Source organism: Apodemus sylvaticus, chromosome 5, assembly GCF_947179515.1.
Source record: "Apodemus sylvaticus chromosome 5, mApoSyl1.1, whole genome shotgun sequence".
Taxonomy (NCBI): Eukaryota; Metazoa; Chordata; class Mammalia; order Rodentia; family Muridae; genus Apodemus; species Apodemus sylvaticus.
In genome coordinates this window covers 150,710,742-150,728,514 of record NC_067476.1, presented here as the reverse complement: position 1 = coordinate 150,728,514, position 17,773 = coordinate 150,710,742, and the positions used below count along the sequence as shown (strand labels likewise).

The 17,773-nt window shown below is 55.2% G+C and overlaps 1 protein-coding gene across 2 annotated transcripts in view; it reads left to right on the top strand.

Moving 5' to 3' along the window:
• Cdh22 (cadherin 22) overlaps positions 1 to 17,773 on the top strand; it is a 124,896-nt gene that overhangs the window by 83,090 nt on the left and 24,033 nt on the right. For both annotated transcript variants that reach the window (XM_052184278.1, XM_052184279.1), the window contains 4 exons: positions 6,124 to 6,291; positions 9,054 to 9,247; positions 10,534 to 10,787; positions 16,820 to 16,956. In XM_052184278.1, coding sequence (XP_052040238.1) covers positions 6,124 to 6,291; positions 9,054 to 9,247; positions 10,534 to 10,787; positions 16,820 to 16,956 — 753 coding nt within the window. The remainder of the gene's footprint in view (positions 1 to 6,123; positions 6,292 to 9,053; positions 9,248 to 10,533; positions 10,788 to 16,819; positions 16,957 to 17,773) is intronic.

Sequence of the window (17,773 nt, the reverse complement as noted above, 5' to 3'; positions counted from 1 at the left end):
ATAAAAGTGCATGAAATCTCTGAAATGTGGAGGCTGAGGCTGAGGAGATGGCTCTGTGAGTGATATGCAAGCTTGAGGCCCTGAGTTCAAATTCCTGGAACCACAGAAGGCTAAATGCAGTAGGTAGTAGTAGTAGTAGTAGTAGTAGTAGTAGTAGTAGTAGTGTGTGTACACCCATATGTGTATGCGTGTATGTGCATGTACATTTGCAGATGTGTTTGTATGTGTGTGTACACACGTATGTATGTGTGTTTATATGTTGCACACATGCATTTGTGAGTGTATTGTGTGCTTGTGTGTGCCCATGTGTATGTTCATGTGCATTTGCAGGTGTGTATATATGTGTTTGTATATGTGTGCACACGTGTTTATGTGTGTTTGTATGTGTGTGTGCACACGTGTGTATGTGTGTTTGTATGTGTGTGTTGCACACATGCATTTGTGGGTATATGTATGTGCATGTGTGTGTGCTTGTGTGTGCACATGTGTAGACATGTGTGTATGTGCATGTGCATTTGCAGGTGTTTATGTGTGTTTGTATGTGTATGTGTATACATGTGTGTATGTGTTTGTATGTGTATGTTGTACACATGCATTCATGGGTTATGTATGTGCACATGTGTGTGTGCTTATGTGCACATGTATGTGCATGTGGGTATGTGCATGTGCATTTGCAGGTGTGTGTGTTTGTATGTGTGTGTGCACACATGTATATATGTGTGTATGTGTATGTGCATGCCTATGTGTATGTGTGTTTGTATTGTGTATGCACACATGCATTCATGTGTGTGTGTGTGTGCGTATGTGTGTTTGTGTGTATACACATGCATATGTGTAACCTCAGCATCCTAAAGTGAGATGAGAAGCAGAGACAGGAGAACTCCCAGAAGCTTGCAGGCCAAAACTTTGGGTATGAAGCGGTGGGTAAGGGACCCTGTCTCAAACAAAATGGAAGGTGAGAGAGGCACACTCAACATTGTCCTCTGCCCTCAACAAGTACACTGTGGCACATGCGTGCTCACACCCACCCACAAGCAGGCTGTCTTAGCCACTTTTCCATTGCTGTGACAAAGCACTGTGATGAGGAAACAACGTAGGAACCGTTTCTTTGGGCCAGTGGTTCCAGAGGGTTGGGCTCCACAGTGGCTAAGCCAAAGCAAAGAGAGCACATTCGAAGACTGAGAATCTTCTGGAACCACAAATCCTTCTTTGTGACATACCTCCTCAGCAAGGCCACACCCCCAATTCTTCCCCAAATGCCACCAACTGGACTAAGGATTCAAAGGCCTGAGACTTCTGAGGAACTTCTCATTCAAAGTAACACACACACACACACACACACACACACACACCATTCATACACACATAAACAAAAACAATTTTTTAAAAAGTGTGCTGTGCTTTGAGAAGCCGTCTCATCTGTGCCTCTGCAGCCCTCCAGGGCAGGTGTCTTCATCTCTTTTTCTCTTGCTATGATAAAATGCCCTAGGTGGGGGAAAGACTTAAGCCAGAAAAGGTTTATTTTGATTGGCAGTCCATCACAGCAGGAAGTCAAGGCTGCAGGCGCTGAAAGTAGCCAGTCACATTGCATCCCCAATCTGCAACCCGAGAAGGGGAAGAGGGCCAATGCTCCCGCTCCCATTCAGTGCTGTGCAGAAATGCTCCCGCCCATAATTAAGGTAATTAAGGTGGGTGTTCCCAGATCAATTAACATAATCAAGGTAATCCTTCTGCCTCCCCAGTAATTCTGTTACCTGGTAAGGACCCATGAGAACCTATCACATTGTATGGAACCAGGAACAGACTCAGATAAACCCCAAGAGCTTGTCCAAAGTCAGAAGGGTAGCTGTGTAGCCATGCCTGTCACTGTCTGGTCCAAGTTTTATGTAAGTACCCTGTCACTATCTTCAGACACACCAGAAGAGGGCATTGGATCCCATTACAGATGGTTGTGAGCCACCATGTGGTTGCTGGGAATTGAACTCAGGACCTCTGGAAGAGCAGTCAGTGCTCTTAATCACTGAGCCATCTCTCCAGCCCCCTCGTCAATCCTTTTTCCGCTCCTCATATCCAATGCTCTGCACTCCCAGCACATCACAGACCCTCAGCAAGTGTCGAGTAAATGGACGCCATCATGGGATTTGATCATGATTTGGGGATCTTGTCCCCCCCTACACCCTCCTCCTGTGCCCTAGCACTCAGGACGTTCATCTCTCGGTATCCCACGGGGATTGGCTCCAAGGCTCCAAGGCTGTTGGAGCATAAGGTGGCGTGGTACCGACATGTCACCTCACACCATCCTCTCATGTACTCTAAATCATCCCCAGAGGTCTGAGGACACACTGTACATGCAGTGAGTGCAGGAAATCGGTGTCTCACTCTCTTGCTCAGGGAAGAGCGTTGGAGGGAAGCACTGGACGCACAGCGCAGGTGCAGTTATGTTCTTCATAGTTTCCATATGTAGTTGGCGGTATCCAAAGGGGATGAACCTGCACATTTGAAAGCTGCTAAAGCAGATACAGAAGGCTCACCGCAGTGTGGCTTGTCACCCTCACCTTCTTCCCACTAAAGACTGAGACCATGGGGTCGGTCCACTCCCCCACCCTTGAATCTGGTGGTTTGCTTTGGCCCCGTTAGAAAGTTACATACAGATTGACGTAGTTCGCGTGATTGGTCCTTGAGAGGCCTTTCATTATCTTGTGCTCGTGTGGAGTCTTACAGGTAGAAGTCAGAACATGGGCCTGTGAGACTGGGTTCTCTCTACCATGTGCGAACAGAACTCAGGCCATGAGGCTCAGAGGCAGGCTCGTTATACCTGCTGAGCCATCCCACCAGTCCGTCCTAGGCCTTGCACAACACAGTCCCAAGACCTCTCGGAAGGTGGCAGCTGACTGGAAGAAGAGGGAGCCCATGTGTCCCAGCAGACAGAGGGAATATGAGGTCACCAGGACCGCTCAGCCAAGTGACCCTCCAGTTAGACCCAGCTGTGTGAATTAGCCCAGACCCAGGCAGTCCAGGAACAGCTAAGCTAACCAGATTTCCCTATTAGTTACGTATGGCTAAGTACCAAACTAACCCTCACTTCATGGAGCAATGGTTTCTTTTCTGTCACAGCTGTGACTGACTGGGCGGTTCTTTGGGGGAGGGGATTTGTGGGACAGCCCATGGCTGTTGGGCAGCTGAAGGCTGACTCAGCTGGCAGGCCCAGGCCTCTCCCCCATGTCCTTCTCCATTCTGCCTCAACGTGCAGGGGCCTCAGGATTCCCAGAGAAAAGACCCCCATCACTCAAGACATAACAGGCCTCTGACTTGTCCCCGAAGCCAGACAGCACATCACATGTCCAAGGCCAGAGTCAGTGGGCAGGGATGGTGCAGGGTTGTGAATATTGAGCAATGTGTTTCATCAGAAACTGTCGCCATAGCAACTTCACATCGTGTAGGACTCGGGACAGGGTCCAGAGGCCACATGGCCCACTCCCGGGCTCCCAGAGGCTCTGGAGCCACTTTATCTCTGAGATACCATGTCCCCAGTCCCTCCGGACCTGGAAGTGACGGCGGTGACAGGGAAGCTAGCTGCACAGGGACCCCCTTCCTCACCTACTCTAGAGCCAGACTTGTGTTCTAGTCTCCACTCAGAGCTGGGGACGCTGAGCTCTGAGAGAAGCCCATTCAGTGTAGCCCTAGATGGAAAGCGGCCTGCGGGAGTCTGACTAATCAGCTCCCTCTGGGCATGGTGCACAGCTCTGTGCTCCACAGTGAGGAGGGGGAAGCGGGAGCGTCAGGAGTCCAAGATCAGCCTGACACACATGAAACCCTCTCTCAGAACATCAAGGTCAGTTCTCTTCCCACCATCCCTCCTGCCTTGGACCTCACCTAACAGCCTGGTGGCCGCCATGCCTGACTACCATTTGTCCGCTCTGTGGTTGGCAGCATTGGCCACTCCCTCTGGCCCTGACAAGCATCACCTTTTCTTTGCTTTCCTCTCTCTGTCTCCCTCCCTCTTCTCTCTGGTTCTCTCTTTCCCCCACTTCCCTTCTCCTTTTTGTTATAAGAAGCCTCCTCCCCATGTCTCTCCCCCCCAGTACCTCCTGCTGTCCCTCCCCAGGGCCCTTGGATCCTCTCCGTCTTCCCCTTTGTTCTTTCCTTCCTCCTTATTCGAACACAAAAGCAGATCAACCTGAGCTTTGAGAACCCCAGTGCCTACCCACAATCCACACCACACACACATCACACATATCACAGACCACATACTACACACACACCACACACACACACACACACTATACACACACATACTATATACATGCACACACACTATACCACACATACACTCATACCACACACATACACACACTGTATACATACACACACACCATACCACACACACACACACACCAGCCTCTCCTCCTGTCCCCATTACCTTTACTGGAACCTAGGGACTTGAGGACATCAGGACCCGGAGCCCAGGCTTTATGGGGCGCATCCTGGGGCTGCTGGTGCATGACTCCACCTGGTGCTCAGGCCAGGCGCCACCTGTCACCACCTGTGCTTGGCAGTTTGGAGGGGGCATCAGGAGAGGCTCTGAGTGCCTCAGCACCCCCCACACACTGAGGCTCTTACACCGAGGCCACAAGGCCACCACCGTCTTCTCCCCAGAGTTCAGCCTCAGCATTTGAATTTCTGCTTCTATGCTGTGGGCAGCTTGGACAAGGTCTGTTCAGCTCTTCTCTGTGACTTGGACAAAGAACTCAGGCTTGAGGTCTGGGGGAGGCCTGGGGGATGAGAGGGGCACACGTGAGCAGACATGTGTGAGTGTGGTCCATGTGTGTGAGGCACACCCCCATGCACGGGCGAATGTGACCCTCTGTAACTGTTGCCTAATTTTTTTAAAGATTTATTTATTTATTACATGTAAGTACACTGTAGCTGTCTTCAGACACTCACAGAAGAGGGCGTCAGATCTTTTACAGATGGTTGTGAGCCACCATGTGGTTGTTGGGATTTGAACTCAGGACCTTTGGAAGAGCAGTTGGTGTTCTTAACCACTGAGCTATCTCTCCAGGCCCTGTTGCCTAAATTTTAAACATTCCAAGCAGCCTGCTTGCTACCAAGTTCTGCAGGTCACTAACAAGTCAGGCCGACACGGTGCTCAGACCAGATCCTGGGGATCCACTGTGGGACTGGCTATCCAGGGAGAATACCCAGGGGGAATTCTGATCCACAGCCCTTCTCCCAGCAAAGCAAGTGGTCTTTTGTTTAAAGCACAGGTCTATATGTGGAAGTGTGTGCACACGTGTGGTAAGGTATTAGTCTGTTAGTATGTAGAGACATGTCTGTGTGTGGGAAGAAGGTGCAGAGAATTCACCTGTTTGTGGTTGCCCAGTGTGGGAATATGCGTGTGAGAGAGGCGTGAAGTATCTCTGTTAATGCGTGTACTGGCTCATGAGCCCTGGAGGCCCAACGGCCACACACCTTAGTTACCAAGGCAATTTATAAAAGAAAAACATTTAGCCAGACATGGTAGTGCACACCCTTAATCCCAACACTCAGGAGGCAGAGTCAGGTGGATCTTTGTGATTCGAGGGTAGCCTGGTCTACATTTTGAGTTCCAGGGCAGTCATGGCTATATAGAGAGACCCTGTCAAACAATCCCCACGCCCAGCATTTAATTGGAACTCACAGCTCCAGATGGTTAGAGTCCATGTCCATCATAGTGAGCACCATAGCAACAAGCAGATAGACACAGCACTGGAGCAGAAGCTGAGAGTTCATTTGATTCATAAACGGAAGCAGAAAACTAACTGGGAATGGTGTGCGTTTTTTGAAACCTCAAAGCCCACTCCAGTGATCCACCTCCTCCGACAAGGCCACACCTCCTCTGACAAGACCACACCTCCTCCAACAAGGCCACACCTCCTAATTCTTCCCAAACAGTTCCACCAACTGGGGACCTCCCATAAAAATAGATAGCCTTTGAGAGCTATTTTCAAACCACCACCCCACATGTGACTTTTGCACCCATGTCTCTCTCTCTTGGCCTTCAATACACAGCCAAGCACGGCTGGGGCATGCTTCAGCCTCCCCGGAGCCTGCCACCATGTCCCCGCCCTCCCTCGCCCACAGGTGTGATCCGGACAGCCGTGCCTGACCTCGACCGCGAGAGCCAGGAACGCTACGAGGTGGTTATTCAAGCCACAGACATGGCAGGCCAGCTGGGTGGCCTCTCGGGCTCCACTACAGTCACCATCGTGGTTACTGACGTCAACGACAACCCGCCCCGCTTCCCACAAAGTAAGGAGGGTTACCGGTGTGTACATGTCAGTCTGCATGAGCGCCCAGCTTCCCTTGACGCTTCCTGCCTGACGGGAGACTGCTATATGGGCGTTTTCATGTCCCCACTCACCCTGCTGTACCCCCAGGCCTGCCTCCCACAGAGGGAAGCCCCTGCCATTCTGGTTTTGCAGACAGAAGAATTGCTGTGGTCTCCCCATCCGAGAAGCTCCTGTTCCCCCTTCCTCTGTCCACCTATTTTCCCTCTTGCTGGCCTTGCTGGATCCACGACCCAAACTTGTAAAAATATGTTGAAGGCTCACCGGGGTTCAGATGGAGGGGGCAGCCACTGCACTGAGGCAGGGGGACACCGTAGTTAAGCCCAGGGAAGCTGAGTCTGAGGACAAGACCTCCCTCCTCCTGGAGCCTGGGGCCTCCTGGTCTGCCCTGATGCTTTGGGAGGCTTGTCTCTTCTGGCACAAGTTGGGATAGGGGACCTCCCTGGATCAGCCCCTCGCCTGGTTGGCCAGGCTGGCCCACGCTCAGGCCCAGCCACCACTGGGAAGCTGCAGCTGCAGCTGGCAGAGACGAAATGCCGCCGAGAGTCGGCTGATTCCTATCAGGCGAGTCATTACCCGAGGTCTGCTGCTCTCATATTAGGCCCTGCCACAGGGGACTGACCCCCGCAAGATAAGCGAATGCAATCCCTTAGCGGGGCTCGCAGCTGCCTGCCGCCTCAGCCATTCAGCGCGGTGTGTTCCAGCACAGGATAGTGACACCGGCCGAGGCAGGCGGGCAGGTGGGCGGGCCCCAGCACTCTGGTTCCAGAAGGGAAAGCTCCAGGCCAGCCATCAGGAAAGGCTCTGAGCAGGCTGAGGGGCAGAGCAGAGCCTAGGCCCAGTCAGAGCAGCCGCTTTGTGCGGTCCTTCCTTCCTCCTCTTCTTCCTTCTCTCTCTCCCTCCCTCCTTCCCTCTCTTCCTTCCTTCTTTCCCTTATTTCTTTATTGTGACTATACAGGGAAGAAGGACAGAAAATCCAAAGTCCAGGAGCCAACACTGAGCCCCACCAGCAGGTCCCAGAATCCCCCGGGTGCCTCCCCCTAGCATCTTCGCCCTCCCACAGTGCCAACCAACCAACACTCATGTCTATGCTTTGCTGAGTCTGATCTCATCTCTCCGTATCGCCAAGCGCCAAGCGCTCTAGACTAACTCAGCTCCTTTGTGAACCGCGAATATGGGATACCATATGGTATAAAGTGCTGCGTGCCTTTGACTTTCAAAGCAGTGTTCCCATTCTCCTGCTGTTTCTTCTAGCTGGGCTCCTTTTTCCTTGCTGTATAGTATTCACCATGTATCTATCCTGCGGGGCACCTGGCACCTTTGAACTTGGGCACTTTGAGCCTAGTTGCCAGTGTCTCCTAGTGGCCATCCGCAAACACTTCTCTAGTGTTGCTGGGAAGTGTTTCCTCACAAAGCAAGGTGCACGCCCCTGGTACTGCATCCCTGCCAACACTGGATGTCGTGAGAGTCTTTATGAGAACTTTGAGGCCACCTATTTGTAACTACAGCTGGCTTTCATTCCCTCGCTTCCTTCCAATTCTCTGCATGTCATGGGGCAGGCTGAGTCGATCACAGCCCACCCAGGAGGCAACCTGCTGTGCCTGGTGACTGACAGCCATGTCCCTTGTCTTCCAAAGCGCACTCAGCCCAGATAAAAGAGAGGTCGAGAGAAAGACAGTAGCAGCTGATAGAATGTTCTAGAATGTTCTCCGGGCCCTGGGAAGGAAAGGAGGGCGGGCCCTGCAGGTGAGCCCACCCAATAGGGTGGAGTCAGAGCAGGCTACCCAATGGGCTGGCAGAGTGCTTGTTGGGAGGTGGGCTGAGGGACTGACTCCCCATGTCTACCCCAAGCTATGGAGAGAGCAGAGCAAGGACCCTCTCCAGGTCGCTGTGTGACCATGAGAAAGAGGTAGTCAGTCCACACAAAGGTCCCCAGGCATTTGGTGGCACCAAGAAGCAAACTCCTAAACTTCACCTGGGCTGACCGTCATTCAACCGGACGCTCTCACCTTGGCGCAGGCTCTAGTCAGAGGCCAGAATGCTGCTGGCCTGTCATCTGTCTCCCCTTCGCTCCCGGGGCCATCCCTGCCAGATATTGTGCGTTTCAGAGTGTTTGCACCTGCGGTCTCCTCGGTCTGGAACCTGTTTCCCCAGCTCTCTGCGGCGTCTGACTCATCCCCTCCCCCCTTTATCTGTGAGGCTCTGCCCTCTAATGCTGTATGTTGCCTGGGACTCAGAGGTTCTCAGGGGTGACAGAGAGGCCATTAGTGTGAGGCGGCACAAGCTGGTCAGTCATTCCATGCAGTCCAGTGTCTGCAGACAGCAGCATCTACGTTGTCATAGCAACACTCCTGTTAGGAAGGTGTTCCTCCCATTTCATGGATGAGGAAACTAAAACTCAGAGATACAGGCTCCAGACCCTGAACCTTCATAGCAAACCCCCTCTTTCCCCTTTGCTGGGCAGGTGGAGAGACAGACCTCAAAAATGGCAGGGTCGGCCCCATACCGTCAACCAGGAAGCCTGGGGTGGAACAAGAGACTTCTGATCACATGACCCTGCCCCTTCTCCACAGGACAGGGCCATTGCAGTCTGCAAGTCTCCCCTGGCCAGGGAACCATCCCCGCCTCCCCACAGATCAACCCCACCCCGGCACACACAGGCCCCTCCTCCTCTTCCCAGCTCTGACAGAGGCCTGGCTCAACCTCCTGGCATGTCCTCCACAGAGATGTACCAGTTCAGCATACAGGAGTCCGCGCCCATCGGCACGGCCGTGGGCCGAGTGAAGGCGGAGGACTCCGATGTGGGCGAGAACACGGACATGACTTATCACCTGAGAGAGGAGAGCGGCAGCGGAGGAGACGCGTTCAAGGTCACCACAGACAGCGACACTCAGGAAGCCATCATAGTGGTGCAGAAGGTACCACTGCCTTGGGCAGGGTGGGAGGGCTGGTACCAGGACAAGCTGTGGCTGGGAGGGGACCCCACCTTCCCCCTTGAGGACTTGGTGTCTCATTCCCAACCCACGAGAGACAAAATGAGGATGAGAGAAAATAAGCGATTTGCCAAGGTTGTGCGGGACTGTCTTCCTGGACGTGACCATGGCTGTAACCAAGCGTTGACGGCTGTGGCCTCAAACAAATTCCCCAGTGGAAAGCTGGAGTCTCCTGCCCTGGCCCGCACGTCTTCGTTGCAGGCCTCTGGGTGTCCCTGGGAGGTAGCGCCCTGCCAAGGTCACTCAACTGGGACAAACAATAGTTACACAAGCTCAGGACTCTGGCTGCAGAATCTGATTAGTTGTCAGGATTTTTTGGAACCTCGTGTGCCCCAACTGTAAGACGGGCCCCTGTCCCAAAGCAGGGGTGGGGGACCAGAGAGCCCGGAGCGCTCCACAGTTTTCTAGAGCCCACAGCACTGGAACGCATGGCCACACTCTGCAGTCTGGTGCTCCAGTAGGCGCCTGGAGTGTCTGTGAAGCCGGCGATGGCTCCAGAGCCTGGCAAGGCCGGCCTGATGTGTGGTCTGGCTTTGGAAGCCATCACTTATTCCTAGGCCAGCGCCCGACTCCTTACATCCTGATTGCTCGGGGGACAAGACAGGGAAAGAAGGGACCCCATGCTGTGGGGGGAAGGAGCCCCTGTATGACAGGCATGCGCACACTGAATTCCTCTTCACAGGAAGGCCAGAGCGGAGCTCGGCCAAGGTGCTATGTTTCCTTGGGGAGCCTCATTCGCTCCCCCACAGCTGAAAAGGCTTGCCTGATTGTCCCTAGTCACCTCACAACTGGCTCAGACAGCCACGGCTGGAACCCAGAGCTGCATATTTCAAATCTGTGTCCCCACTTCTCTTCGGGAGCCAAGCTGGCTTGGCTTTGAGAAGCCACCTGCGCAGGGTGTTGCTGTCCCCTTTCTGGCCCCGATTTCCTCATGGGTAAAAGAAAATTGCTCCTAAGCTGGCTATTAAACGGAGTGACGGATGAAAACGGGCTGGGTGGAAGAATCCTGGTGACCAGCACTTTCAAGGTGATGCCTGTGTGTTCCCCAGGAGCCCCCATTACGCCGCAATGGGTTGGTCCGAGCCTCTAACAGCTAGCGCTACGGTGGGCTGAGCCAACTGTGACCTTGGCTGCCACCATGCTGTGTCCCTTCTTGCCCACCAGGCCGGTCACTGACCCGCCCCTCTCTGCCTCCCCCTCCCGCCCCCCAGCGCCTGGACTTCGAGTCGCAGCAGGTCCACACGGTGGTACTGGAAGCCCTCAACAAGTTTGTGGACCCCCGCTTCGCCGACCTGGGCACATTCCGAGACCAGGCAATCGTGCGCGTGGCCGTGACCGACGTGGATGAGCCCCCCGAGTTCCGGCCACCCTCCGGCCTACTGGAGGTGCAGGAGGACGCGCAGGTGGGCTCCCTGGTCGGCGTGGTGACGGCGCGGGACCCCGACGCCGCCAACCGGCCCGTCCGGTGAGACCCCCCGCCCGGGGCCACGCCTGCTGCCTGCTGTCCTATCGTGCATCACCCCAACTGACCGAGGGCAGGGGGTGGGGGGCTACTGGGAGCCAGAGAGCCCAGGAAGCAGAGAGGGGACAGTTCTGGGCAAGACAGGGACCAAAATGGAGAGCCAGTGCCCAGAGTGCTCTGACCGCAGGCTGGAGAAGTCCCGCTTCCTCCTCTCACCAGCCAACCTCAGGTCTCACTGGACACCCCGACCTCCACGTTCAGGGGGAACTAAACCAAGCAAAACTGGCCCCTGTTTTCCTCCTCCTCCTGCTCCTCCTCCTCCTGCTCCTCCTCCTCCTCCTCCTCTTCTTCTTCTTTGGGGGGGGAGGGTTGTTTTGTTTTGTTTTTTCGAGACAGGGTTCTCTGTGTAGCCCTGGCTGTCCTGGAACTCACTCTGTAGACCAGGCTGGCCTCGAACTCAGAAATCCGCCTGCCTCTGCCTCCCAAGTGCTGGGATTACAGGCTTGGCCCCTGTTTTCTTGAATCAGTCTTCCCATGGTGCTCCTCTGCCCTTCACTAGGTCATGTGTCCCCCTCAACCCCACCTACTAGTCTCTACCTTAAAATGGAGCCAGACTGTGGTCACAGCCCCGCCCACACCAGCATTTGACCAGGCTAACCCTCCCTGCCTCCATACTCACAGAAGACATCCTGGTCTTGCTCCAGTGTGGAGCGCAGGTCTGGCCTCCTCAGCCTCTCGCCCTCCTCATAGATTCGGGATGAACATCACCTTGACCCCCCCCAACAGGAACCGAAACTTCCCAGAGACCCCCAGGCCTTCTCCGTGTGCTCCCCTCCCCGCCTTTACAGGTCGAGTTTCTCTCAGCTCCCTGTCAGGGTCGACACTGCTGCTACTGCTGCTGCTGCTGCTGCTGCTGCCGCCACCGCCCCAGGGCGCAGGTCCTCAAATCTCTGTCCTCTCCTTCCTTTTGCTCAACAGTGTCCCTCTTCAAAGGGCCCCTCCCCGAATGCCTACCCCAGCTTCCCCTGCCCCTCCCTCCCTCCCTCTCCTCCCCTACACTACCCACTTCCCAACCGGTTCTGATTTCCTAGTGTCCCAGATTGCAGCCATGTTTGCTCCCCTTCCCCCAACCCGTGCCCTGAGTGTGGGGAGGGGTGCAGAGGCTCACAGGCCCAGCGACCCCACCACACTCCCTGAATGGCTACAGAGTAACGGGGACCTGGGACAAGACTGAGAAAGGATACAGAGAGACCAGCAGTGGCAGAGAGGGACCAGGTGAAGAGCCTGGGAAGACAGAAGGCTGAGGAGCCTGTCAGGCAGCTCAGGAAAGAGGAATCCTAGAGAGGCAGGGGAGTCCAATGGTCAGAGGCAGAGCTGGATAAGGCAGAGGCAGGGCAGAGATGCCGGAGGCGGCTGTCCCTGGAGGGACTTGTGAACTGCAGGCTTTTAGGGAGGCCTTGGTTCAAAAACTCAGATAGAAGGAGAGATAAGACCAGTTGCGGCAGAAAGGGACACAGAGAGGGCCAGGTGGCTTCTGGCTTCTTCCCCATCCTCCCCGCTACAGTGAGTGGGCGTGGGCTGAGCTCTGCAGGGCAGGATTGCATCTTGTGGTTCTGAGGGATGACAGTCCTCTATCTTCACAGGCCTCTTAGAACCATGCCAGGCCCGGCCTAGACAACCTCACATACCAGCCTCAGCCTATGACACGCAAAGATCCCATCTCACTTAGCTACCACAGTCTGTCAGACTGAGAGAATCTGGGAAGAATTCTTGGAGCTGGCAGGAATGGGCCTGAGCTGGCTCCTGGGTCTGGTCAGGGGCTGGGCGCTCTAGTGGAGGGGCATTTGTGCAGATGTCAGGAGCCTGTGGCCGTAGCTCACGGAGAGAAGTAAGGCACCAGGGCCCCTGCTCATCCTCCAAGCAGAAGCCCAGGGTACGGCCACAGCCACTTCCTTACCTGCCACCAGGCCCAGTCTTTCAAGGCTGCTTGGCCTCTGGCTGGCCCCGGCCTTCTTCAGAAAGGGCAGTGTCACCCCTGTTTGTCAGAAAACAGGAGACCAGAGCAGGCCAGCTTCTGTAAGCATAACAGGGGGGCAGGACGAGGGGGCGGTCAGTCAGGTCAGTGCTCCCTCCTCTCTGCTTTGCTCTCCGTCCTCCTCCTCCTCCTCCTCCTCCTCCTCCTCCATTCCCTCTCTTTCATCCCCGCTGAAAGGACAGACTTTGAAACCGGCGTCTCGCCCTCCTTCATCTCCCTGTGCTGGGCCCCTTCTCTGGTGCTCCTCAGATGTGGAAGAGCCCGCAGGGAGCTTGAGACAGGTCCAATTTAGCACGGCAAACATTCACCCGGCTTCCTCGGCACAGCTCAGAGCCAGACCTGGGGACTCAGCCAAGGGCAGCTCCAGGGCAGAGTTCCCTGACTGTGGAACAAGGTCAGGGCTAGACTGTGTGCAGCACAGAAGGGTCTTCAGGCCACCAAAGAGTCGCTGTTGCATGTGCTAAGACGGGATCCCGCCCACATTAACAGTTATTAAGTACTGACAGAGGCTGTGAAGAAGCTTTGGGGTTTCAGGGGTCACTTGGCATTGAGTGGGCAGGCTCCTGGGGGGTGCAGTTTGAGATGTGGGGATGGCATTCCAAGAACAGAAAGGGCAAGGGTCCCGAGGAGAGCAGACAGAACGCCTCTGTGACTGGAGAAAGGAAATGGGTCCTGGGAAAGCATCTGGTGCAATGCGCTGGCTGTGGTTCAAAGGAGGGACCTGTCGGGGAGTGGGGGTGGAGGGCCTGGTCACAGAACCAGGGTGGGGTCAAGGATGCTCAAGTCTTTGCTGTTCCAGCTTCAGCACACTGTCTCACACACACACACACACACACACCACACATCACACCACATACACACACACACTACTCACACACCCCCCACACACCCCACACACACATACACACACACACAACACAACACACAACACACACATCACACACCACACACCATACCACACACACATACCACACACCACACCACAACACATACCACACACCACACCACACACACCACACACACACACATACACACACACACCACATCACACCACACACACACACACATACCACACCACATACATCATACCACATACACACACACACACCACAACACACACACAACACACATACACACAACACAACACACCACACAACACACACATCACACACCACACACACACCATACCACACACACATACCACACACACCACACACACCACACACACACCACACACACCACACACACACACCACACACACCACACACACACATACCACACCACACACACACCATGCCACACACACCACACACCCCACTCCCACACATACCATATCACACACACCACACACATACACCATATCACACCACACACAACACACACCAAACTACACACATCACACCACACACACACACTACACACCACACACACACCCCCACCACACACACACACCACTCCCAGTCACACCACAAGCATACACTCCTGCACACAGCTCAGACAGGACACACGACGCTGTGCATGCACAGGAGGTGGACCAGCTTCCTTGCCTGACAGGCAGTTCTCACCACACGGGGACCCTCCCACTCCCTCGCTCACTGGCTCGCACTGCTGGACCCAGCCAGCCAGGGCTGAGGCCTACAAAGGGGCGGGGCTCTCCAGGATTGCTTTTAGCTGAGCACCTAGGGTCTTATTTTTCCCCTCTCGCGTGCAGATGCCTGCCAGGGTCAGGACAGGGCCAAGGAGATTGGCACTCCATCCACTGGGGCTTTCTTTGGTTAGTTCTGCGAGCCCCAAAGAATTCTGGGTCTAGAGTCCCAGCTCTGGGTGGGTGCAGAGTCTAAGTCTACAGCAGAGGACCTGCCCCGCCCCCCCCCAGGGGAGAGGAGTGCGGGTGAACCACACTCACCTTAGCGTAAAGAAAGGCAGGCCCCGCTGGAGAAGATGTGCTCAACGGTGGGACTCATAGCCTGGCAAGAAGAATCGTGCCCGGTGCGTGCGTGACGCAGCCTTCATCGGCCGTGCTCAGCTGAGTGTACCCTGGCCGCCTCAGCACTCTCGTCTGCAAAGTGGGGTGATGACGGCAGCTTATGGGATGCCTGGCAGGGTCCTGTTCTCTTACAACCCTGAGTAACTCAGGCAAGGCTTTTGCTGACGCTAAGGTCACAAAGGGCAGAGCAGGGCACGGCTGGAAGTGTCATCCCAGAAGTGTCCGACGCATGCCAGGGAGGAGGGTCAGCTGGAGTCTGAACTTGCAGATCAGCATCCCTGGCTAGCCAGGGGCAATGAAGACAGAGCACTCGGCTATCCAGAGCAGGAAGCAGGGATGGCTGGGGGGCAGGGAGTGGGGGCGGGGAGAAAGTCCAAGAGAAAACCACAGGATGTGTGATGTGTGGTTGTGCACGCCAGCAAGGTGAGCTCAGGTTTAGACTTTGTCACAAGAGAGTAAGGTAAAGAGGGCAGAGGAGGACATTCAAACACTTTTAAAAATCCACCCTGGGGCTGGAGAGATGGCTCCGTGGTTAAGAGCACTCTGGTTGCTCCTCCAGAGGACCTGGATTCAATTCCCAGCCACCACACGGCTCACACCTGTCTGGGACTCCGGTTCCACCCTCACAGAGACATTCATGCAGACAAAACACCAATGCACATGAAATAAAAATAAAATTAAGGGGAAAAAAATCCACTCTGCCTGTGGCGCATCCCTCTACAGTTTGCCACATGCCTTCACCCCGCCCCTAACAGCGAACAGGAAATCACCTCCCCCAAGTCCACCCAGTCCACACCAGGGTGCCAGGTGGCTCTGAATTCCAGTATAAACAGACTAAAGAGGAGGAAGGACTGGCTCAAGGCCACACCCGGCACACAAGTGACAGGAAAGGCAAACACAGTAGCTCAGACCTGTGCAGGTCCCATTATCTCCGTGGAAGAGAAGGGAAACCGAAATCCAAAGAGAGTTTGATCATGTAACCAGCCCAGGCTTCTCCAGAGGCCACCTTTCAAGGCTCTGAATCCTGTAGCCAATGCTTCCCTGGCCTCAGTTTCCCTTTCTGGGTTTGAGGGCGGGGAGGGGCGGAGGGGGGAGGGAAGAGCAGAGGCAAGGGCTTCTTCCCTCCCTCCCTGACTGCTTTCTCCCGGCTGCACAATGCGCCTTTGCCTGCATGCCAGGCCTTTGTCTGTGCGTAGCCACGGCACCCCCGCCTGTGTTATCAGTGTGGGAAGTGGCGGCGGGCGCTGGCGGGGCCTCTCTGGGCCTCCGCCGCCTGAGACATGTGTTGGACACGGGCCTTTCAGGCCTGGAGCTGAAGCACAAAGGCCTGGGAAGAAGGCGGAACAAAGGGCTTTTTCACGCGGCAACTGAAAAGCCGCAGATTAGCAAAAGCGCTGTGCAGGCTGGAGGAGAAGGGCCAGCCTCAGACCCTCCCAGGCCAAGCTCGCTGCCCTGGGTCTGGGGTCCACGTGGCTCCAGACGCATTCTCAGACGCCTCTGCTTTCTCCCCTGCTCAAAATTCTCACAACCTGAACTCCTGCTCCTAAATACCTCTCCCCACCTCCAGCTCAGCCATCTTATAACCTTTTCTTTGCCCTGAACAGGCTCTGCCACCCCAGATGCCCTTTCAGTCCCCCTCTCATCATGAAGCCGTTTTAGGAAATCTGAGGTCTCCGTTTTAGGAAAGTGACTCTGTCCCAGGAGTATGGCCCTTCACCCCTTTCCACAGCTGCAGAGTACAAGTTCAGAGCCCCATTGACCATCCAAGGAAACTAAGACTCAGGATGGCTGACCCTCCCCTGCCCCGGCCCCGGTCCCGGTCCCAGCCCCAGCAACGGCCATCCAGCTGGCACAGCTCCAGGGGACACTAAGCCAGGTCGCTTTCCTGCCTCTATGTCTCCAGGGTTTGGTCCCTCTCTCGGAGTAGGGTGGATGAGGGAGATTGTGGGCACAGGCTCCTGGCACGGGGCGGGCACGTCTGATCTCATCAGCCCAACCCTGTCCCCCACTCAGGTACGCCATTGACCGAGACTCGGATTTGGAGCAGATCTTCGACATCGATGCGGACACTGGCGCCATCGTGACTGGCAAGGGGCTGGACCGTGAAACCGCTGGCTGGCACAACATTACCGTGCTGGCCATGGAAGCAGGTGAGTTGGGTCACGTGGGGAAAGGAGCCCAAATGAATAGGCGGGGCTAATCGTGGCTGGGCCAGAGCAAAGGCTGAACTGCCAGTCAAGACACATGGGGCGGGAGCAAGGGTTGAGGTGGGGCGAAGAATAAAAACCTAGGCAAAGAGCCCACCTGGGAGTAGGTGTGGCAAAACCCGGTCTCCAGGTCAGAAGATCGAGTGGGGCCCACAAGAAGGGCTAGCATAGAGACCAACCAAGCTCTGTTCTAGGGTCTCGCAAAGGGGAGGAGGTCCCTGCCCTTACAGGAGAGAACTGGGCCAGCCACAAGCTGAGGAAAAGTACATGTGAAAAGTACATGTGCTTAGTATGTCAGACCATGTGACATGATCCACAGGAACAGTAGACCGCGGAGACTAAGGGAGCTGGCAGTGTTTCTCTGGGGCAAATGTTACTCTGGGGTCTTTCCACAAAGACCAATCTCAGGACAATCAGGACACCGTGCATCTAGGTGGAGCAGTTCCGGCGGGAGGAACAGACTGTGCAAAGGCCCTGAGGTGGGTGGGTGGTAGTTGCTTAGTATGCTAGAGGAACTGCAGGAGGCCAAAATAGTTGGAGAGGGCAGAGTGGTCCACAGCTGGCAGGGAGGGGTTGGACTTCAAGTATGCTGAGTTCGGAATGGGGAGGGCTTCGAGCGAGCGGATGCTGTCTGGAATAGCTCGGGGAGTGGGGGTGGAGCTTGATCAGAAGCAGCAGTGTTGGGGGAGGGGAGGGGTGATGGCCCAGGCTAGACCAGGAAGAGAGGGAGTGAGAAGCTGCCTTGTGGCAGAAGCGGAAG